General features: G+C 32.6%; 3 protein-coding genes across 3 annotated transcripts in view; 1 reads left to right on the top strand and 2 right to left on the bottom strand.

Moving 5' to 3' along the window:
- Window positions 1-3,177: 3,177 nt before the first annotated feature.
- qm (geranylgeranyl pyrophosphate synthase quemao) lies at window positions 3,178-7,519 on the bottom strand. The gene is made up of 7 exons (XM_072537138.1): window positions 7,301-7,519; window positions 7,095-7,249; window positions 6,894-7,038; window positions 6,313-6,433; window positions 4,272-4,411; window positions 4,095-4,197; window positions 3,178-3,434 (listed from the first exon to the last, which is right to left on the bottom strand). The coding sequence occupies exons 1-7, from the start codon at window positions 7,364-7,366 to the stop codon at window positions 3,244-3,246; spliced, it is 921 nt and encodes a 306-aa protein (XP_072393239.1). The 5' UTR covers window positions 7,367-7,519; the 3' UTR covers window positions 3,178-3,243.
- Window positions 7,520-7,749: 230 nt separating this feature from the next.
- LOC140445237 (uncharacterized) lies at window positions 7,750-13,348 on the bottom strand. Its single transcript, XM_072537137.1, has 6 exons — window positions 13,093-13,348; window positions 12,633-12,795; window positions 12,264-12,454; window positions 8,538-8,770; window positions 8,044-8,477; window positions 7,750-7,982 (listed from the first exon to the last, which is right to left on the bottom strand). The coding sequence occupies exons 1-6, from the start codon at window positions 13,305-13,307 to the stop codon at window positions 7,779-7,781; spliced, it is 1,440 nt and encodes a 479-aa protein (XP_072393238.1). The 5' UTR covers window positions 13,308-13,348; the 3' UTR covers window positions 7,750-7,778.
- An 8,235-nt stretch (window positions 13,349-21,583) lies between these two features.
- Window positions 21,584-23,618, top strand: part of LOC140445239 (carboxypeptidase M-like) — a 59,756-nt gene continuing 57,721 nt past the window's right edge. The window contains exon 1 of the mRNA XM_072537139.1: window positions 21,584-21,902. Within this exon, the coding sequence (XP_072393240.1) occupies window positions 21,707-21,902 (196 nt within the window). The 5' untranslated portion in view covers window positions 21,584-21,706. The remainder of the gene's footprint in view (window positions 21,903-23,618) is intronic.

Raw genomic sequence — 23,618 nt, forward strand, 5'->3', positions numbered from 1 at the left:
ATGTTCGTCTTTCCCGTGTTCTTCTTGTTATGTACATTTTGTGCGCTTCGTTTCTTTCTTCTATCGCTTGCCTGCACTCGTCATCAAACCATGTTCCTCTTCTCTTCTTTTTCTTGTTTCCCACGGTGGACGCTGCTGCTGTCAGCACTGCTGTTTTGATATTATTCCATTTGCTCTCTATGGAGTGCAGTTCTGTGATCCTCTGCGATCACCTTGTGCGAAAAGCCCAAGGTGCGTCCGACTGTTCGTCGACACTGCTCATAGGCAATATATGCTCTTTTAGTTCTACCATCTAAGTGTGAGTTCCATGTTAACTTCCTGTCAAAGGGTAATACACACGGTACTTCACCTCGTCAGAAAAATTTAGTCTGTAGTTTAGAATCCTTGGGGGTATTAAGCCCGTGATTCTTCTTTTCCTGGTAAAGAGGACCATCTCTGTTTTCATAGGATTTATAGATAGTAGGTGTTCCTAGTGTGTTCAACTTGATACACACACTCACATAGTATGTGTATCTAGAACTATATTCCAGAGGAGTGGTGATAGCACCCCTGTGGACACCCCCTCGTAAGCATGCCTCTAACAGAAACGTCTTCTACATTTAAGCTTATTCCTCTATTAGAGAGTATACTGAATATCCATTCGCTTACGGCCAGGGGAACATTCTTGACGTTAAGCTGTTGAGTGATGGTTGGAAATGTGGTTTTATCAAACGCTCCCTCAATGTCTATGAATATACCTAGGTGAATTATTTATTGTCCAGCGATCCTTCAATTCTTCCCTTTACATGATGCAGTGCAGAATCGGTAAATCTTCCCGAAGTATATGCATGCTGATTTGGGTTATGGACCAGAACTTTATTCCTTATGTATCTCTCGCACAGCCTTTCCATCGTTTTCAACAGAAAGGATGTTAGGCTAATTGGTCAAGCCTTTGGTACGGTGTAGTCTATCCTACCTGGTTTTGGTATGAACACTACACGTACCTCCCTCCATTTCCTAGGAATATATTTTAGAGCCAAATAGGCTCTGAATATTTCCACAAGGTGCGGCAGAAGGATATCCAATCCCTACCGTAGTAGGGCTGGATATATGCCGTCAGTCCCTGGTGATTTGAAAGGGGTAAAGCACAATATGGCCCATTTTAGCTTTTTCTCATTAATAATTGTTCTGGCGAGATGCCAGTCGTTTATTGAGGGTATGATTGTTTCTTCCATCCAGTTTGGTGCTGTTAAGGTGCTAGAACTGGGGAAGTGTGTTTTCATCAGGACCTCAGCACTTTCGCAAGGGTTGGAAGTTTAGTTTCCATCTTCCTTCGTTAATATGCCGACATGTCGATGTGGGTCCTTTGAGAGCGCTTTTTGTAGCCTGGAAGCCTGCGGGAAATTTCGACTTCCTCACAGAAGGTTCTCCAAGCAGCTCTTTGTCTTTGTCTGCAGACTTTCTTAAACTCTCTGAGATTTGATTGATAAGAATCCCAATTCTCTTTGAGTTTGGTGCGTTCTGCTCTATTAAAAGCTGTTCTTGCTTTTCCAAGTTTTTCCAGTTCAGTGCGCCACCAAGAGTCGATTTTGCAACTTTTGAATAGATACCGTATACCTTTTCAATTCTGTATTATTTCCTGGAGTTGAGGCCTTTTCATTCCGCAGAGCATCTTCTAAGAGTCGGTTGTAGAGTTCTACAGAGCTATGGTGACAGAAACTATTCTAGCGTGGTCGTTTCACATCTTTCTACACTTCCCATTCACCAGGCCTAACCCATTCAACGGAGAGCTCCTTATTAGGAAGATCCCATTAATTCACACACATACTTATTCCACTTCCTACGCCAGACTACAGGCCATGGTACAAAGAACACAATGTGTTCATTGTACAATGGGTTATAATAAAACAAATGGCGCTAACTTGACCTACATCGAAAGATGTCCAGTCTAAAGGTGGCTATGTGTTACTAGCTACATATGGAATTGCGAACTACGTTCATTGTGTACATAGATACTAATGGTTGTATATATATTGACGCAAATTTTTAAATTAATGCAATTTGCCACATTTGGAACAAAACTTAAAATAATTATGCGGTTTACTGTGTAAATAGCTTAAAAATGGAAAAATTGTAGTTAGCCCACATTTGGAACTAAGCCATCGATATGTACTATATATCTAACTTCGTTTGATTCCATATTTCATATGCTAGAATTTGCCTAGTTGTTTATTTTGCAATCAGTCCGAGGCCTTCTTCAGGATAATAAAGCAAATTAACCTTATAGTGTGGTTATTATCATCCATAGTATCATGTCATATCTCGTATGTCGCTATATGTTCATTAATAAGGAAGATGCTGTTAGCTGGTAGTCGCATTGTTAGTTTTTTCTGTCTTATATATTCGTTATATCCTATTCTTTCATTTGCTATGTCGCAAGTTAGGATTCGATTAGTTGTTTATTTTCTTTAAGTCAACAAATCAGAATTTGTCTTATAATAAATCTATTTTTATCCATAGTTTATGCATGCATTCTTTACTACTGCCTCATTATTATATCTACCTATTAAGATTGCATCCAACTGTTTATTAAGGTAAGTGATTTTCATGAAATTTTTAGACCTTTTAAACGTTGGCAACAGTGTCGAATGTACATAAAATTTAACTTTGTGCTGATATCCGGTGTATTATTTTGAAAGAAAAAAATCTTAATTATTCTAAACAATATTATATATTTTTACATAATTTAATAGTAAAAATCACTAATTTTATTATTTTTTAATTACGTTTGTTAGTATTAAGACATTTACACATTTTTGTTGACTTTTCAGGTAAATTTTTTTGATTATTACTTTTCTGTATTTCTTGAACTTCGGACACTTACTAATTTCCACCAAAGAAAACATTAAAATTTGCGCTTTTAAATTTAAGTCCGAGAGAAAAGACATATTCTATATAATTTTAGTTTAACATTAGAGGGAGAAAAGCCTCCTTGAGCAAACTTCTCGCTGAATATGGTGCTATTGATACGCAGCGCCATCTATACTTGATAACAGAAAATAAACACCACTGTTTGTCTGTGAGTTACCTAGCAGATGCTAAAATATTTTAAAATATGTCTTCCTTCCATAAGTAAATTTCGCAAATGAATTGTACTGTACTCCATACTCCAAAAACTTCATTAAGTAATGAAACAAATCAATAAAAACATATTTATTCAACACCTTATATAAAAATAAAAAGTTTACACTTATTTAATACCATTTACATTTTAGCAAGAGACGCTACAAATTCTTCCATGTACGGGTTGCCCCCGAGTTTCTTTATTTCCTCTCTGGCGTCGTTCTGCAATTCTTGTAGAGTTTGTCGAGTATATTCGAAACTGCCATATTTTTCTAATAGTGATACACAATACTTTTTCACTTCGGTTTCTTTCGTTCTTTGGCGAAGAATATCTTAAAATCAATGTAAGGAAAAATATATTTGGTTACAGTGGTGTGTTGGTCAAATGTGGTATCGACTGGTAGTTAGTAGTTACCATGCGTACATATTCATAACAAGTAACCACCCAATTTACTCGATTCTGCCAGGATACTGCTGGTGAAGGAACCAAATTACTGCACATGGGTACAAGGGCAGTGTCTTAAGGAAATATATAAAGAGTAAAAAATATGGATTGTATATTTGATGTGAATACTGTGTAGATTATTTCAAAACAAAAATGTTTTTTTTTACCTTGGGGTTGTCAGTATTTCTTCCTATTTTTAGTGTTTTGTTTTAAAAATCCACAATAGTCACATCAAATATACAACCAGTATTTTCTGCTCTTTATGCATTTCCTTAAGACACTGTTTTTGCATCTATGTGTAGTCATTAGGTTCCTCCATCAGCCCAGACAGAATCGAGCAAATAAACCTATCGCCTTGTAACCTTATTGGTTAAGTAACCGTTATCGAGGACCTGAAGATGGGCTGAAATTGTAGAGCCCAAAACAATTCAATCAGATTATAATAAAACCGATTGTGAGCAAATCATTTCTTTTTTTACATATTCAAAATGGACCCAGATTTGCAAACAGTTCATCATTTAACATTTTTCATTGTTAAAAAGGATACGAATTACTTGCTGGTCATTGGGTTGACTACGAATAGCGTGTATTATTGGGAAACTGAATTTACCTTCAGTTAAATCTTCACAGTAGCTTTTATGCAGCATAAACTGAAAAGATATTGATAAAACATATCTAGAACACATGTTAAACAAAATAATTGATATAAAAAAGTGAAAGTTACCTCCTTGGATATCAAATTAATATAATCATCCCTAATTTGAAACAGCAATCCTAAAATACCAGTAATTTTTGTAAAATCTTGTTTGTTTTTACTGAACAGCTGCATCAGTCTTATAGCTAACATAAACAGTCCACCAGTTTCTAAAAAATATAAACAAGAAAGATAAGTAAAACTTATAGAGCATAATAAGCCTCAGTTTTATCTTAAGACGTTCAAAGATTTTCGATAATTGCTTGGCCTAACATGAAATTCGAAGGTTTTTTCAACCAAAAAGCTTTTATTTCGTAACAAAAGTTCTCATGCTTGTTCAACACAGTAACTCCAAACAGTGGCGCACCCAGGGGGGGTTTGGAGATTAAACCCCCCACCCCCAGTTTACTATTCTGACACAATTACTCACAAATTTTAAGGAGTCAAAATAGAGGTAGCATAAAAAAAATTTGGTGACCACCAACCCCCCCCCCCCACAGGAAAATTTTAGGTGCGCCACTGACTCCAAACTATACTCTGACAAAATATATTAAAAAAGGTGTCTAATAAATGTAATATGATAAATTTTGATTTTTTGATGTACAACAATGGAAAATGGAATCGAAGAACATAGAAGACCGAGGGCTATAGTGGATGCAGAGAAGACTCACCCCGGGGTGTAAAGCCAGTCAAGAAGAACAAGAAGAAGATATTCGAATTGTACGAGGTGCAAATCAAATACGCCGTTTCCTAATAAGAAAATCAAAATAATATTGGTTTACAAGATTTGATAGCTCTCCGTACATTTTAATGGATATTATGCGGTCTTTTACAGTGAGCCAGCTGTAACAGCAGACGAATTCACGATACGATTTAGCAAATTAATATTTGGTTAGCGCAATTTATACGAATTCGTAATTATTTACTCTTTATCAGTGGCGTTTCATAAATGTATTTTAAAAGAAGTATTGTCTTGTATTGAACTTTGAATTTATTTGAGATATTTATTTTATAAATAGGTAGATGTTTTTTTTAATAATTAGTTTAGATAACTAATTGCCAAATAACAAATTTACCGATTGTTCGTAAAAACGTTTTTATTTATAACTATTTATATTCTGGTTTTTTAAGCGTAAACACTCAACCGATAGGGATTGGATGTGGAGTGAGTAACATCAAGCCGCAAGCCCCTATCTTTTATTAATACTGCTTATCCATAAGTATATCCGATATACCAGCGTATTCTAGGCTAAGTAGCAGACTATTTAGACTTTATACTGTTACGTATATACAATATTTGTTTTCTGGTCAGGACTTGAACAATCAATTCAATAGATCATTTACAGTGAAGTCTGGACCGCTTGGCTATCTGACCCACGATTTTATTCTAGTCGTAAATAAGCCTTTTATGTATATTTTAAAGATTAATAAATAGTTGAATATATGTGATTTATAATAGCATATTTGGCTGTAATAAGATACATTATTCAATACTATGACAGAGTTACTACCTGCACGCTGGAGAATGTTCTCGAATCATATGGAATTCATGTGTTCATGATAGTCCCTAGTTTTCTTCCATATAAAAACAAGGGCACCATTTTGCAGAAAACCAGTATTGCTGCCAATATAAGCGACAGTTAGACGCTCGCCCTTTCCTGACGGCGCTCGTAATCTTGTTAATAAACCTTCAAAAAAGGCTTGTTGTGCATTTGATACTGTTGTATCTTGCTAAACTTTGGCGACTGTATGTCCGGTATTAACTTAAGTCTCGAGGTAATAAATTTTTCGTTTTGCCACAATATTCCTGAATTGAGTGTAGATAATTACGTAGATTTTTTGGGCTCCATCCAACTTAACAGGTTTTGTATTGGTTGTTAACAGGAATTGTATGATTTTCCAACAGTTGGCAGTTTTAAAATCGGTTTTTAACAATGAATCACAGTCTCTATTTTCTTGTCAGGGTATAGCAGTCTTATTTTTACCAAGGCCACATATTTTTCAAACAATCCTCAAGATATGCATAAGTCATTGAAAGTAGTAAAAATTATCTAGAATTACTGATACTTACTTCTAATAACCATTTGCCTATATTCATCTTCTGTTGGACATGTAAAATTATCTCTCCAATAAATTTCCATTCCTTGTCCTCTATAAAGCTCCAAAATTTGCTCTATGGCAATAGAGATTGCCTGAAATGTTTATTTTATTTTTATACAAATACAAATAAATATTGAGGTAGATTTTTATAAATTAAATTGTTGAGATTTGTTGTGCCAGCACTATATAATTATAGATTCAGTAGATTACATTCAAGGTTATTCTAACAATACACATACATGGGAAAAATACCATGTTTGGTTTTTACTTAAACCTTTAATGGTCTTAAATTTTTTTCTCTTTAAATTCTTATTAAAAATATCTCATACACAAAAACAGTTTTCAAATAGGATTTGTACTTCTCATATTTCCAATGTACATGATTCATTTAATAAAAACCAAAAAATGTATCAGATATAACATAGATAAGGAAGTTAAAGCTTTGGTAAAAAAAAATATATTTGATTAAGCGATAAATGATAAATGCCATAAGATAATACAATGAACATTAGTATTATAAGAATAAATGATTTTTTACCAAAGTAAACTTACTTCTGGATGGTTCAAGTCAGTTACTCGTTCTAATGCAATAAATGATGTATAATTCGCACAGTTTATTGTACTAGCTACTCCATATATTGAATGAGCTACAGGAATACCTCTTCGTAATATAGAATTATCTTGAATGTCATCCATCCTAAAATAGGTATATAAATGTTATTCTTCAGTTTCATATCATTAAGTATAACTTACAAAAGACTAGAATTGTGTAGGATTTGAACAATGTCGCTGATTTGTGTTAAGATTTCATCAGGAATACACAACCAATAATTAAAAGCACTTGCAAGTTTAGATCTAATATTTTTGCCAGGGACTTGAAGAATATACCCAAACGGTTCCAACAATTTCTGCAACAAAAATATTATTGAATATTAACCTAGAGAAAAAATATAACTTACCTTATCTTGTTCTTTAGCATTAGATTTGCTGTACGGTAAAGTGGGTTTAGCCGAAGATTCCGACATGTTATAGACGGAACTAATACTATATATTAAATTTAAATATATAAAATAAATACTCTACATATATCACAGCCGTAGGGTATGAAATTGCCGATCTGTTTCTGTTTTCAGACTGTTCAGAAGTTCAGAGTACACAGTCACAGTACACAACTTCCTCCTATTATTATGTATTGTGTACAATACAAAGTTCAAAATTGACAGATTGTCAAATGAGTTTTTTCTTATACAGGCAACTATTAATACACAATTGTGTATATTATACCAGTTATATTAAATTCAAAAAGTTCAAAAACATTGCCACATTCATTTTTTTGATAAACAAAATGGAAATCAATAAATAAAATATTCTTATAACAATATTTATTTCGATAAAAACTGTACGTTTTATTTTTAAATATATAATCATAATATGTTTTTATTTTCTAAGTGTTTTATATTTGTTTATAATTGTTTCAAGTTTAGTGTTTTCATTTTGTAATATTTTTATTTTCTCTTTGTTTTCTTCAATTTGCTTCGTAAAATCTTCGATGGGATTACCTTTGATTTGGACCTTTGGGATAGTATTTGATTGGTTAGCGAGCTTAACATCAAATTCGGCCCATTTCTCGTGAAGTTTTTCCTAATAACAACAAAATATGAAACAATAATGAAGAATTTAAAGTAGTACCTATTGACATTACCTGAAAATGTTGAAAGTTGTTTGTTATACTATCAGCGTCTGTAACGATTTCACAACTTAAAATTTTCAATCTACTTTCCATTCCAATATGATTCCTGGAAATCTTTTTTAGTCGTGTATTTAATGTTTCTATAGAATTGTTTAAATCTTTGAATACATCTTGGAACGAGTGAAGTTCTGATTCAATTATTAATAATTTTTCTTTAAGTTTTGAAATTTCCTGCAGGTCTTTCAATAAAATTCTTATTTTTTCTACATTTTCTTTCAGGATATTGTTGTCACATTTTAACTGATCATTATTTTCTTTAAATATAAGTATATTCGAGTTGAGTTCTTTATTAATATTATCTATGTTGGTTATTTTTTCTTTATCGTTATGTTTTTCTTTTTTAAGATCAGATATTTTATTTTCCAGCGTAATTACTTTTACTCTAACTAAAATAGACATAAAACGTTAACGTTTATCATTATTTATATAAGACAAAAATATTTAACCTTTTTTTAAGGAATCGTTAAGGGTGCTATTTTCGTGTTGAAGTAGAGTGATGGACCCATTTTTGTTCTTCAGCTCTACTGATAACTCTTTTATTTGATTCATTGAATTTTTATTTTGATCCTCAGCTGAGATAAGCTTTTCAATAAGCTCTTTTAATTGGGTTTCTATGGAAGTAGTTGCACGAAGCATACAGCCAAACTGGGTTATGTCGTGGATATTGGATTGGGTTTGTCTAAAAGAAGAAATATAAAAATCGAAATTTCAATTTGGGGATACATTTTAAAATTTTTATTAGCAGTACTTAATCTGCTATTAGTTTCATATGATTTTACTGGGAAAGCTCCTTTTACCTCGTGTCTGTATGTTTTATGTCTAGCCTACACGCTTAGGATAGGCAATTTTGTTCATAATTTCTTTAATTCTATCTTTTGTTATGCAATCTTGTGTGAGTATATTGTAAAATTGTTATGTGTTTATATAAATACGAGCTTACCCGGCGAACTTCGTACCTCCTAATTAATATCTAAATGTTCTGTTAAATTATTAACTAAATTCTATTAATTTTTTATTGTGAGATAAAATATTTAAGTTTAACAAAAGTTTAATATAAACTAATTAACGTGGATATTAATGTAGAATTAATTTATGAAGGTGAGTGATGAGAGTTGGCATGCAAGTAGCGGTTGGTATATGCGTGTGTTTTCGGTAAACAGTGTGATAAAAACCTTGAGATTGGTTTTTACCTTATTAAAACATCGAAAAACGGTAGCTTTTTCTCCAGACTAATACGCCTTTACGATGATGCAAACAGATCCTAAGCTCGCTTGAAAACAAGCTCTCATCGAAAATGGTTACCGCGAAAATCACAGCAATATTAACATCCAAATGCATTAATCTCCCCCTCAAGCTCAACTCAAAAACTCAGGCGCCCGTCATACAGAACTTTTCTTCCTTAAAGATATGTCACAAATATCAAAGACAACATTCCCAATTAACAACACGGAGTTTATTTTATGAAATTTTGTGCATACTGCTCCCGATCTTAGATACATAGGCCAAACCAATCGTAGAATCCAAAATAGAATTTATTAACATTCCATTTCTGTTCGTCATTCCGATTCAATTTCAGCTCTGCGTCAACATTTTCTTCATACGGGTTCCAAAATAGATTTTGAAAACTCTAGAACCATAGCTCTCATCCGTTTTTATAAACCAAAATTTATTCGGGAAGCTATAGAAATTGAAAAAAAGCCGAATTGTCTAAATTAAAGAGACAATGGTATTGCCTTCGACGCGGCAATTACTAAAGAAAACATTATCCAAATCCCGCCGAAAGGAATCTTCAGGCCAATCCCTAACCAAATGCCACGTTGGTGAAATGCGTCATCGACAGTATAAATAAACCATCAGTCATCTCCAGTAGCAGTAGCGCAGTGAGTAGTGAACAGTGAACAGTGTTCACTACTTACCATAGTGAAAAGATCTGGAGACTGATGAGACTGAGACGCCGGAAGCCCCGAAGAAGACATGAGAGAGAATCTCGAAAGGGAGGTGTGGTGAAAATTCACGCTGTTAAACCTGAAAAACAGGTGACTTGATATTAATTTTTGTAATAATATTAATCGTAGCTTTAAGTTTAAATATATACAGGGAGAGTTTTAGTGCGACAGTGGTCGATAATTCCATTGTGGTACAGAATATCTAAAAAAGTTATTTGGAAAAATGTAGGCACTGATATTCTCCAGAAACAAACATACATTTTTAAACATATTTTCCCCCGCATATTTCCTCATAATTAGATTCCTCTCATAATCCATGTTCTTACAATTGAAATTCCACACTACTATACAGGGTATTTAACGAGTTATGACCATTTTAACTTCATGAAATAAATTTTAAATTTTATGAAATAAACATTCTATGTACAGACAAACAGATATCTCGTGAAATTAAAAAGTCACCGCGCAGAAACAAATTTGAAAGTGGGGGTCTAGCAAAACCATTCGTGCAGTAAACGTTATGCAGTGAGGATATGGATATTTTTACAGTGTTGCATTGATTCTTTTACTCGCGGAATTTAAATTTAATTTTGCTGTGATTTTACGCTTTGTATTTGTGTATTTTGTTTTACCCATTTTATAGTAGTTTATTAATATGTAGAGAACAGAACATTCTTAAATTTTTTAATAATCTATATATATATATATATATATATATATATATATATATATATATATATATATATATATATATATCTAATAAATCTAAAGGTAAACTATTAAATAAACAATTCAAAATGAAATCAAATCCAGAATTATTACAAAGATATAAAAAGTTAAAATAATTTTTGATCATCAGTAGGATCAACATCTTCTATGTCTGATTCTGGTGAAGCATATTTTATGTTTTCGAAATAAGGTAGATCAGTGAATTTGTTTTGGAAATATCCAGGAATCACTTTTTCTTTATAAAGTTTGATAATATCGTTATATTTGGTGTTTGCTATCGGTAGCAGGACCAGACGGTCCAGCAAATAACTCAACCTTCAAAAAAATATCAGCTATTGGACCAATGATATTGATTTTATCATCATCTGTAGAAGTCCCAGTTAATGTCATTGACAGATTATCATCGGACACGGTCTCACCTTGAAAATAAAAGAGTAATTAGTTATGTGTAGTATTAGAAACACTAAAAATATTATGACATATAGGTACTTACCAAAAGTAAATCTTTGGTAGATGCCCCTGCACTTGCGATAAGCTAGGTTTAGGATGTTATATATTCATTTTCTACTATTAATTATAATAACAAAACCATACAATTACGTCGATCCAAAAATGGGTTCAAAATAAAGTAATACACAATAGTAAAAAATATAGATTTGAACTATTCCACACTTCGAAGTACACTGACCGATATTCTATTACTATCTTATTATCTACAAATCAAACTATGATTTAAAGCCCTTCTAAACGGCTTCAGGTTACGTGTAATAATGATAAGCTTTCTTTTAACATTTTTTTTAAAGAAATATATTATATCTAAGCAACAAAAACATTAAAAAAAGGCAGATAAATTAAAAAAAAAGAGGTTTAATCTTTGTATGTAGGTATATATTTAAAAACCCTTAAAAGGGCTACATCAATTCCATCATCAGGTTAAAAAGCAGGTTAACATGCCTGAGCCACCAAAATATTAGGGTACACCCCTTTACAAAAAATGAAGTTAGTAGAAAATGTACATGTTGTTGTTTAAAAGTGAGTGATGTTTAATACTTTATTAGATTTAAATCTAAAGGAGGTAATTCTTTTAAATGTAGTTACATTGGGTTTTTCGATTAACCTTGGGTAAACCTTTGCGTTTTAAGTTCAAAGCTACCATACATTTCCAACGTTAAAAAAAAAACTTTTTTTGCACATAGTAACAAAAAAACACCACTATGTTGTTACTAGCTAAGTTTTTTAACATTCTAACTCTACAATTCTAAGTTAAGGTAAGATCAATTATTCTCTTTCAGCCCCGAAGAAGCCAAATTAATTCTCTTTGGCGAAAACGTTCGGCGAAACAATTGATACTCATTAGAGTCTTTCTTGCAGATTTCCCCAATATTTAAGAGTTTACTATTGAACTTATCTGCAAAGATTAAATTTCTTTTCTATATATATATATATATATATATATATATATATATATATATATATATATAAGAAAAAGTAGATTACCTTATTTGATAAATATCACCTTTGGTAATATTGAACATATCCAGCAAAAATTTCATAGACGTGATAGCAGAGGAACAACTATCACACGTGGCTTTAGAAATTACATCGGTTTGCGTTTTACAATTTGTTTTAACGTTGTCCTTTTCATTTTCATCTCTTGAATGATCTCCCTGAGCTTTAAAATTTGTATTCTGAAATCAATAATATTATTACCGGAATAATATTGCACTTTTAGCAAATGACTAATACTAATTTAAGTTGACTATAACGTAACACAAATCTCAAATAAACAAACAAAAAGAAGGAAAAGTAAGCAAAAAAGATAATAAAGATATACCTAATTATTGGTATAGATTTGAAATATTTTACCATTTGGTCCAAAAGGGTCGTAATAATCTTTCGAAAATTCTCAAAGCAATATCCAACAGTCATAGGCCGAGATTGTGCTAATACAAATTCTTGTATTTCGAGATTTTTGTCTTGTATTGTCTTATTAATTGTGCATGATAATAATCTTATCCCAATGTATAATCTATAACACGAATAAAAAAATATTTAGATATTTTCAAAAATTATTAAATTGCAGTGATACTGAGATTTTTTAAAGGACAACGAACTGAAATGAAGATCCAGATAGAAGCGAACTATATTAACATATTAATGGATAGAATGTTATCACATTCGGTGCCAAATATGGGTTATCTCGTACTCAAAGATCTAAAACTAGAGATAATTCAACTCGCACATATTTTCATTATTTCACAGTGGATATTAAGTCGAATGAAAAATAATTTTTATTACTTTTAAAAGTTCAAATAAATTTTTTTACCTGTCTATAACTAATTCTAAAATCAACTTAACATCATTCAATTCCAAAATATTGTTTCCTTTTATGAAATCATCTACAAATGTGTAATGTTTGGTAGGAAATAGCCAAGACTTGATATCGTTCTCTTCTATTGAAATATTATTCAAAGACTCGTTGATGGATTGTACGTCTTGCTTTAAAGACATTAACAACGTTTTGTTGATAATATTATTCATTTTCTATTAGCGTTTCTGTTAAAAGTGACAAGACAGCTATATGACATTTCATGACAAATTTTATACACTAGATGATAAACATAAAAAACTGTTCGAATCAGTAATTATCTAGTAATTTAAATACAGTCAAACTCCCGTTTGCCAATGGAGCTGATTGGCACGGTTCTCGCGGATAATGAAAATAGCGGATAAGCCGCTAACTGGTTAAAGGAAATTAAATAAAAGCAAAAAATAAAAAATTTTATTTTGTTTGTTTCTGCTTCTGTGATCGGAAAACTTGTTTCTTAATTCTGAATTGAACCTTACGTAGCATCAGTTTCAGTTCATTCTTATGACACAAAGCTGCTTCGTGAGTCACTTGCCCCCATTCTTATTTTTTTTTTCAAAATTTTCTGTTGATGTTTGATGTCTTCATCCATTAGTTGCTGAAATTCCGTGTCGGTAGCGTCGCAGTCTAATCACTCTTGCAAAAAAGGCTATAGCGGGTGAAGATGGTCAAAAGGGCCCCCGCACCGACCAGCACCGGGACTTGTGCTTTCAATAAAGCATATAAAATTATGACTTTATACAAATTTTTAGCTTCCCAGAGCCCATAGAACCTCTTAAATCTAAAAAGAAGCTTTTTTCGACTTTATTTTTTTCTGGACGGAATTTGGCTTTAAAAAATCTGAAAAAATTCATGAAGATGTATCTTTTAAATACAAAATAGCCTGTTTTTTCAAATTTTTGTATTGAAAATTGAGCTCAGGAAAAATCATTGAAATTTTCAATAATTTCTTATGTTATGTTAATAATGTTTTTTTTTTCTTTTACATAGCCAAGGCAGAATTTTTAATTTCTGAGCGAAAAGTATCGAAAAATCAAAAAACGTTTTTTTCACTCATTTATTTGCACATAACCTCAAAACTGAGTTGATAATTTAACATTTTTTCTTCCACATCACATTCTTTTGTCAAAGTCCCCATTTAACTCTTTAATAAAGATAAAATTCGAAAATACCACGTTTTTTATCCTTTTCGCACTTTTTGTTTACCTTACCTCGAAATCAGATAGTTAGATGTATGCTTTTCCATCTATTTTCTTACGGGCTATAAATCATCATTGTTAAAATATTCATTTTTAACTTACAAATTCTCAAATTGCAAAAAAATCGTGTTTTTCTAATATTTTCCCACTTTATTGGCTCATAACCTTAAAATCTAGTAGCTAAATGATCTAATTTCCGAGTATTTTTGATTGCACCCTTCAATTTTGTTATAGGTACCACTTGTGTTTTTTTCCTTCAATAGTCAAAACTTGAAAAAACTGTTTCTAAGCATTATTTCTATCTTTGACTCGTTAATTGTATAAGTGATATATCTCTAGGATCACCTCGATGTTACAAGAATGTTATTATTATTTTTTAATTATTTTTTTAATATTCTAAAAATTGTTTTTTTTTTATTTAGAGAAAACATATAATCCACATCAACCACGCAGGGTTATTAGTGGAGTAACGTACACAAGAGTTCATTTTATTTACATTAAATAGATGTATATAAACGTAAATCTTTTAAATAATTTATTACATGGTCAGTGTTTATGGTTAAAGTGGTTTTGATGTCATCTGAGATTCCATATTTTCTTCTTGTTTCTTCGTGGTACTGGCAGTAAATCAGAATATGCTTCACCGTCAATGGCAGAGAACAGTTTCTGCAGGTTGGAGAAGGTTCTTTGTTGATTAAGAATCTATGGGTCAGTGCAGTGTGTCCAATTCTTAGTGGGTTAATTATTACTTGATCCCTTCTATTGCATGGATTATTCAAGATGGTCTTCACAAGGGGATAAATCTCATATAGTTTGGTTCCTGAATCTTTCCTGAGTCTTGCCATATGTTCATATGTCTTTAATTAGGTTTTTGAGATCGGAATATGGGTAATTTATTGATTTGGTTGTGTATTGTGAGTTTATTCGACTTATGTTTGATAGGTTGTCCACTTTTTTTTATATATTTGTATATATGTTTTACACCTAATGTATATATGTTTTACACCTAATAGAGCATTTTTACACCTAATGAGTCAGTGATGATGACACATTTATTCTCACTACGCGTTTTGAAGAAAATTAATGCTTCCAAAATGGCTGTGGTCTCGCCTGTGAGGATGCAGCAGTTTGTAGGTATGGATATAGTGTGAGTAGTGTATTTACAGCAGTATGCAGCAGCATGTCCGTCATGAGCTTTAGAGGCATCACTGAAAATTTGGAGATGATTAGGATAATTAGATATCACTTCGGAGTACAAGTGTTTAATGAAAATCGTATTTGTAGTTGATTTGGGGTATTTTGTGAGGGTTAAATCAATGGTAAGTGGTTGGATTTTCCATGGAGGAAAATTTACACTGACTTGTAGAGATCGATTTAGCTTATTCATATCAAAGTTAGAAGATTTTATTCGTTCTATAAGGGGAGTACTATTTTTAGTTGGTTTTGTAGAACCAATAATGGGATGGCAAATTTGGGAGAATACTGGATGTTGTTTCTGTGCTGATATTTTCCCTATATAGTTTAGGGATAATTGTTGGCATCTAATATATAGAGGTGGTTCTCTCGCTAAAACTTGTAAGCTACTAATAGGACTAGTTCTGAAGGCACCCAGTGCTAATCTCAAAGCTGTAGATTGTATGCTATTTAGTTTTTTTAAAGCAGTTTTGCTTGCAGCACCGTAAGATATGAAACCGTAATCTAATTTACTTCTAATAAGTCATTTGTAAAGGTTAATTAATGTTTTACAGTCGGCACCCCAAAATTTATTAGATAATATTTTAAGTATGTTTAACCGGTTTTGTCATGCTTGTTGTAATTTATTAATATGCACATTCCAATTTAATTTTTTATCGAAAGTTAGGCCTAAAAAACTATATACCTAAATAATTAATAGGTACAGATTTCACTCCTCTATAAAAAGTTTCTTATTAATTTTGATGTAAAATAATTAGGGAAGCAGGAATTCAACAATTTAGAATTTCACATTGATTTTTCTACACTCAACAACATTGTAATTGTTAATAGATTAATAACTTAATAAGTTAATGTTTTGGGATAATGTAAAAAATTTTATGGACTAACCTCATGTTGTAACTTTTTATGCTTCTTATGCAATGTTCTTTTGTTTTTCATTGTATTACAGAAAAATTAATTGTTAGACAACTGGGGTAACATCAAAAATGTAATTTAAAATAAATTCAATTATATTTAAAGTGTTTTTACCCATGTATTTAACGACTTCAAATATTTAAATTCAGTAAGTATTAAACCTTAAACCACATTTTTGTTATAACCTTGGTCAAAATTTTACTCTCAGGTTTGCTTTAATTGAAGTGGTAATACTTATTTTAGGATAGCACTGATAATGGAATAGTTATTCCGAAAACGTTTTGCGATGTAGAACGATAGGGATTTTGTATTAATATACCTTACCTACTTAGTTTTATGAAGAATTTTTTTAAATGAATATTTTTGTGATTCATGGTAAACAGCCAACTACAGTAATTCAGTTTTCTTGTGGATTTCAAATTAATAAGATTAAAAGGACTCCATTAAATATGCCTCATTATTTAGGTGTTCATTTTTAAAACAAACTAAATTTTCTCTTATGCGAGAAAATAAGACATGAAATTATATGTCTGCAAAAACTAGCAAAAACGTTTTTATTATTTAAGATTCAATTCCTGATTTAAGTCATAAATATTAACTTACCGTTGTAGTAAGGTTTGTTCTAGTAAATCTAAATCAAAGCAAATCGAAATTAGAGAGCATTTCTTAGGATACGTTTTAATATCACATTCGGCAGGACAATGTTTAACCAATGTTTTATTAAATTTTTTTGGAGACTCACATTTGTTTAGGGTATGTAAGAGGACAGCGCTACGATAATGGTGCGAATATGAGGGGTCGTAATAAGTCCCAGACTTGAGTTCCCAAGTTAAATCCCAAGTTCTTGAATTAAACCATGGAGCTTTTTACGTGTAGCCCATAGCTTAAATTTAGTAATTAATGACTCATCTTTAGAAATTATAAGTTTTCTGCGATTGTGTAGGAACTTTACGTGTATTTTTCTGCATCGACTAAACGTTGACAAGTATTAAAAGTTAAAATCCCAACCTTTACACTAAAACGTCGTTATAGTACTAAATGGGAAAGCAGAATATATGCTACTTTTAAAGATTAAGTCGTTTAAATTTATTTACTCCATTATTACTTATATGTATAATGTGTTAACAAAAACTAATATTGCAAGTAAAGGGATGCAGGAATCCGATGCTTCACTACCTAATATTATTTGACTGTTGGAGTAGACCAAAACATATTTATCTAATATTAGATCAAATGAAGGTTTTAACAATATTTGAGATGAGAGGCCAAAGAAATTGCCGAAGATATCGATTGCGACCCTTCGTTTCATCGATTAATGTGGTTACGCCTCGAACGAGAAAACGTTTCATCATCATCATCCAGCCTCAAGAGCCCACTGCTGAACATAGGCCTCTTCCTTATGTTTCCAACCCCGTTTATCTTGCGCCGCTCTCATCCAGTTTTTATTGAATCTTCTTAAATCGTCAGTCCATCTTGTAGGTGGTCGACCGACGCTTCTCTTGTCTTCCCTTGGCCTCCATTCCAATAATCTCTTTGTCCATCGCCCATCTGTCATTCTGGCTATGTGTCCTGCCCATCTCCATTTTAGTCTGGCTATCTTTTCGATAATGTCAGTCACTCCGGTTCTTCTCCTGATGTCTTCGTTGGTTATTCTGACTCGCAGAGTTATTCCTAACATGGACCGCTCCATTCTAAAACCGAAAATGGAGAAAACGTTTAATACAAAAAAATCCATCTGGCCGATTTGAAATTTAATTTTACTTTCTTATATAAGACATTGCCTTATCAAAATTGGAAAAAAGGTTCGAACAAATAAAGCAACATGATACATTGTTTAATTTTCTCAAAGACCTATATAATTTCCTTAAAACGATAAATCAATTGGGTCTGCAAGATGTACTTTTGAAAATATTTTATTTGATCCAGCGAAAAATGAAAACGATATTGTAGGTCAAGATTTATATGTTGAAATTGACAATTTTGGTCATTACAGCATTACAGGTCATTAATTACCTATTCGTCAATATCCTCATCTACCTATTTCCAAATTTAAGTAATTTAGTAATACGAATTTTCATACGAATTGAAAAGAATACTTAAGAAAATATAGATATGTCTGGCATTGTTAAAATATGTTCTTTAAAAATGGTTAAAAAGGCAAAGTTTACTATATAATGGTATAATTTAGTTAGTAGCTATCTTAATATCCTGTTCTGTATTTATATTTATGTATTTATTCCTTTAATATAGAACATTACAAATAAGTTGTGTAAAATTATGTTATATTAAATAAACTCAGTATGCTTCTTACTATTTTTTTTTTCTTTAACGTAAAATTATTTTAACTTTTTCCATTATCCATCAATGTTCATTCGGGATTAGGTAGGATATCTTTATTGGAGGGAATTGAACATGGGTGCCCCTGTTTAAGATTTTTATCCTCTTCAGGGTGTGTCTTGAATGTGGTTTATGATGTACAAAGGCAAACAGCTTCGAAAATAAAAAACGTCACTGGGGTAAATTAACATTGTGGTTAGATTGCGAAGCATATTGAACGCTATTGAGATGTAGCCGATGTTGTCAAATCAGATGTGAAAGGTTCTGACCGCAATTTGATGTTCTTTCCAGATTGTGTGTGTATGTGTGTGAGTAGGCTTGAGTGTGACAAGAACTGTGTCTCTAGTTACTATTGCTCCTTCAAGCCGATTTTAAGTCTTGAGCCACCTTCAGAACTAATGTATTGCACTAAAATTTAGTTGTTGGCAGACTGCGTTAACGGCCAGGCCTCGTTAGATTTCCAGAGACAGCCCTGCTACAAACTAGCCTTTGAGTTACTGCTATTTATTCGAGGGACATATTATAAGTATATTTGAGTAGGTAGTGAGATTGGGAAACCGCAAAAAACCAATCTCCCTCTGTCCGGGGGAAGAACGAAGCAAGGAAGAAAGAAGGATCTCTTGGGTATTTGATAGTGGACCGTTGATGACTCTGGAGATATATTTTTATTCAGAGAGTTTATTCTCTCGAATATAGTTATAACGTTTGAGATATTATGGATTTCACGGGATGGGAACCTCCAGGGTTTGTAGTTTCACTACGCAATGTTCTGTGTTTGGCTGTTAGAATTCTACGTTTCTGATGACTTTTTAGGAGGCGTTATAAGTTCGAGTCTTTATGTTTGTTTTGTTAATTTCCCTGTAAGTGGTCTTAAGAGACGGGCTCTGTTTCTAACTCTATCTAAAGTTGCCTTTAGATCAGTTTTCCAGTTGAGAGTCCTTGTGAAAACGAAACCCAAATAGGATGCTGTCGGGCTGATATTGAGCTATGCTCCCATAAATTCCAGGGGGATTTGGTCATGGTTATGTTTGTTAATTTTTGTTGTTGTTGTAGGGCTGCGAAACAGAATTGTTTGTCGACGAATCTTCGACGCACTTAAGTTAAGTTTGTGCCCTCCTAAAAGTTCGGCGGTATGTTCTCGATATTGTGAGAAGAGCCTTATCATTTGCGTTTAACTTTTTGATTTGCAAATGCTTAAAAACTTTATGGGAAGGTTGGGTTTGGGGAGTGCGGCTAAATTACTCTGCACCCGGGTGGAAACGGTTTTGGAAGCACGGCGGTTACGGCAACTGTTCGTATTTCTTTTTGCATGGAGTGATCTTGCCGTGACAAACTCCTCTGTCCAAACTATAGAGGAATCTCTTTGCTGTGTTGTGGATATAAAATATTTACCAGTATATTAAACCATAGACTACAACCACTCTCAGAGCAGATCATCGAAGACTATCAGGCAGGATTGAGACAAGAAAGGTCTACGATCGATCAAAACGGTTAAGTAAGTTTTAAATAAACCCTGGGAATATGACATAGATATCTTTATTTTTGTCGAATTTAAAGAAGTATATGACTCAATAAATAGGGCACATTTATACAAAATATTAAGTAAATTTTAAATACCGTCCAAACTGGTTATACTCTTCCGAATGATGCTGACAGCTACGCGAGATGACAGATCCTTTTCAAATAACATAACATTAGAGTGATGAACTGGTATGAACAGCGTTTAATTTATAACTGGAATACGTTATTAGAAAACGTCGAACGGCAGATACAACATATTTATCAATAAATCAGTCCAACTGGCAACGTATGCAGATGACATAAATATCATGAACAGAATCTGGAATAACAGATGAATCCGCTCTATCCATTTTTGAAAGAAAGGTGCTACGCAATATATTCGGAGCGGTCTGTGAGCACGGAATATGGAGGCGTAGATATAACTTTGAACTGCAGAATATCTACAAGCATACGTTTGGTGGTAAAGATATTACCACTATAATTAAGCGAAACCGCCTGCAGTGGGCAGGACATGTAGCCCGGGCCCCTGAGTCAAACATGATAAAAAAGATTCTAACAGCGCAACCCGTGGGAATGAGAAGACGGGGTAGACCAAAGCTGAGCTGGATGGACGGGGTAACACAAGATGCCGAGAAGATCGGAGTCGGCAACTGGAAAATGCAAGCGAAGGACAGAATAGAATGGCGTAGAAAGCTTGAGAAGGTCGAGGCCCTCTAAGGGCTGTAGCAGATGATGAAGAATCTGGAATTTTGAACTTAGAACCTGGATCAGAATCCTGGTACAAAGCAAATCTGATAAAGCAACACAACTCTACCTGCCAGTTGAAAACTTAGAAAAAGTAGATAGCTTTATATATTAATTAGGAGTCAACATCAAAAAAGACAACATATACGATGTAGAGCTTAGCAGAAAAACCATCTTATCTAATACGGCATACCTTTCTACGAACCAGATATTTAAATCACAAGAAGTACATCTAAGGACTAAGATAGTAATCTACAAGACCATAACCCGACCGACAGTAAGCTATGGAAGCGAACTTGGATATTGAATCAAAAATCTGTAGACTGCTTGGACATCTTTGAAAGAAATCGACAATGACGACAATTCTAATTTGAATTATGTGTGGTAAGGGATTAGACATATACTTATTGAACAACCCTCGTAGCTTTATACTCTTATATAATTTGTATTTAATTAACTTGCAGAAATAATCGCAAATCAAGCAAATTTCTTATAAATATATAACTCGATAACGAACCAAATCACAAGTTTCATAACACGCAGGTGTAACATCGAGTGGGGGAGGGAAATCTATCAAAAAACATTGAATCAAACATCGTTATCAACGTTAGTAAATAACTTACCGCAAGTGATTAGTGTTTAATACATACAAGATTTCAAATATGGTAGCATTTTTCTTAAAGTTATCGGTTTTGGTTATCTCGAGTTCGCTCCTTGTTGCGGATCCCCTAGACTTTAATTATCATTCCAACGAAGATTTGGAAAATATACTAGAAAAGTTTTCTTTTGGTGGTAGCGGTTTTCGGTTAAGGAAAAATTTGTACAGTATAGGGAATACTTCTGGGAGGCCCAAAAGTGGTAAGTCACTATTTACAAAATGAAACAAGTAATTATTGACTTGTTTCACTAGAATTCACTATAACTTTGTGTTTAAAAGAGTTATTATTAGTAAAAAATATGGCTATTGTATTTTTACTTGTCTCGATTTTAAAATTTTCGAAATTTTAATATATAAATATATTTTTCTTTAACCTTAAAACGCAGGTATGCAAACAAGATGTAATTGAGTATGTATTTTTGTGTTTTAACTAGTAGCATTGCAGATTTTTATAATAATATGTAAGAAATAACTGTTTATTTACCTACCTGATACGTCCAATGTCACGTCTGGAACTTATCATTTCATGTTAATTTCCTATTCCTACGTAATTGGCTCTAGCAGATAACTACTAAGAAAACTAGGCTAAGTCAAATTCACTACGATAAATCATAAAATTAAAATAAATTAAAAATGCAAATTATTGTTTTTTTGCTCTCAATATTTCAATAAAGATACTTTATGGGGACAGCTTTTCTGATATCGCAAAAATATGCACGTATAATTAAAGAATATGTAGAAATAAGAAATAATAACAATTATATAAATAACAGTGACCATAATACATTAAAAGTAATTCCATTAAGATCAAGATTTATAAACAAAATCAGTTAAAATTATAAACAAAATCATAACCTTGGATGGGTCTTTGTCTATCTGGCTATGTCCTTCTATTCAGACCTCTCTTATGCCCTTCTCCTCCATTGTTTTACATTCATACTTTTCAGGTAGTCTTCCACGTTATCCAACCAACTCGTTCTGGGTCTTTCTTTTTTTGTCTTTCTATCGATTTCCATTGAAATATTTTCAGAAAGTCAGAGACAAACTCTGACTTTCAACTGATTCAACAAATCTTACAATATCGTACTTACAAGTCTCACAACAATAGGTTATTACGGGTATAATTATTAATGTAGATAGTTATTTTGGCTCTTTTGTCTAATACTTTTTAAGTCATCAATCTTTTATTAGCATAGTTTGTACGATTCCCACTGGAAATACACGTGCTACACGTTCGCTACTTATGATATTCTTTAGATTGATTTCTGTGCCCAGATAGGGTACAAGGGTCGCCCAAAGGCTGATAAATACAACGGCCTTGGGTATGAGCGCTCCTTAAATGGAGCAAGGATGCTAAGAATCTCTCGATTATCTAGATGCATGAATACATTTTCTGATGAAAGAGAAATAGGTACATGGAACGTAAGAAGCATGTACGAATAGGTACACAACACCATAAAAGAAATGAAGCGCCTAAATATAAGTATACTTGAAATAAGTAAAATGAGCTGGCCAGGGTCTGGCAAAGTAACTATGGACGATCACATTGTAGACTATTCAGGAGAAGACAGTTCAAAATACAAAAATGGTGTAGCAATAATTGTAACGAAGGAAACAGATAAAGCTGTAAAAAACGTGGCCTATTCTCAGACAGGATACTAATGTTACAAATACAAACAATAACAAACAATAAATGTGAATATATTACAAGCGTATGTACCCACACAAGACTATAAAGAAAAAGAAACTGAAAAATTCTATCATGATCTAGAAAAAGTATTAGCACTACAAAGAAACGCGAGCTCAATATTGTCATGGGAGATTTTAATGCAAAGATTGGCGAAGGAGAAGAGGCAGATATCATAGGAAAATATGGTCTGGGAATACCAAATGAAAAAGGAGATATGTTGGCATCT

The sequence above is a fragment of the Diabrotica undecimpunctata genome, chromosome 7 (assembly GCF_040954645.1).
Source record: "Diabrotica undecimpunctata isolate CICGRU chromosome 7, icDiaUnde3, whole genome shotgun sequence".
Classification (NCBI taxonomy): Eukaryota; Metazoa; Arthropoda; class Insecta; order Coleoptera; family Chrysomelidae; genus Diabrotica; species Diabrotica undecimpunctata.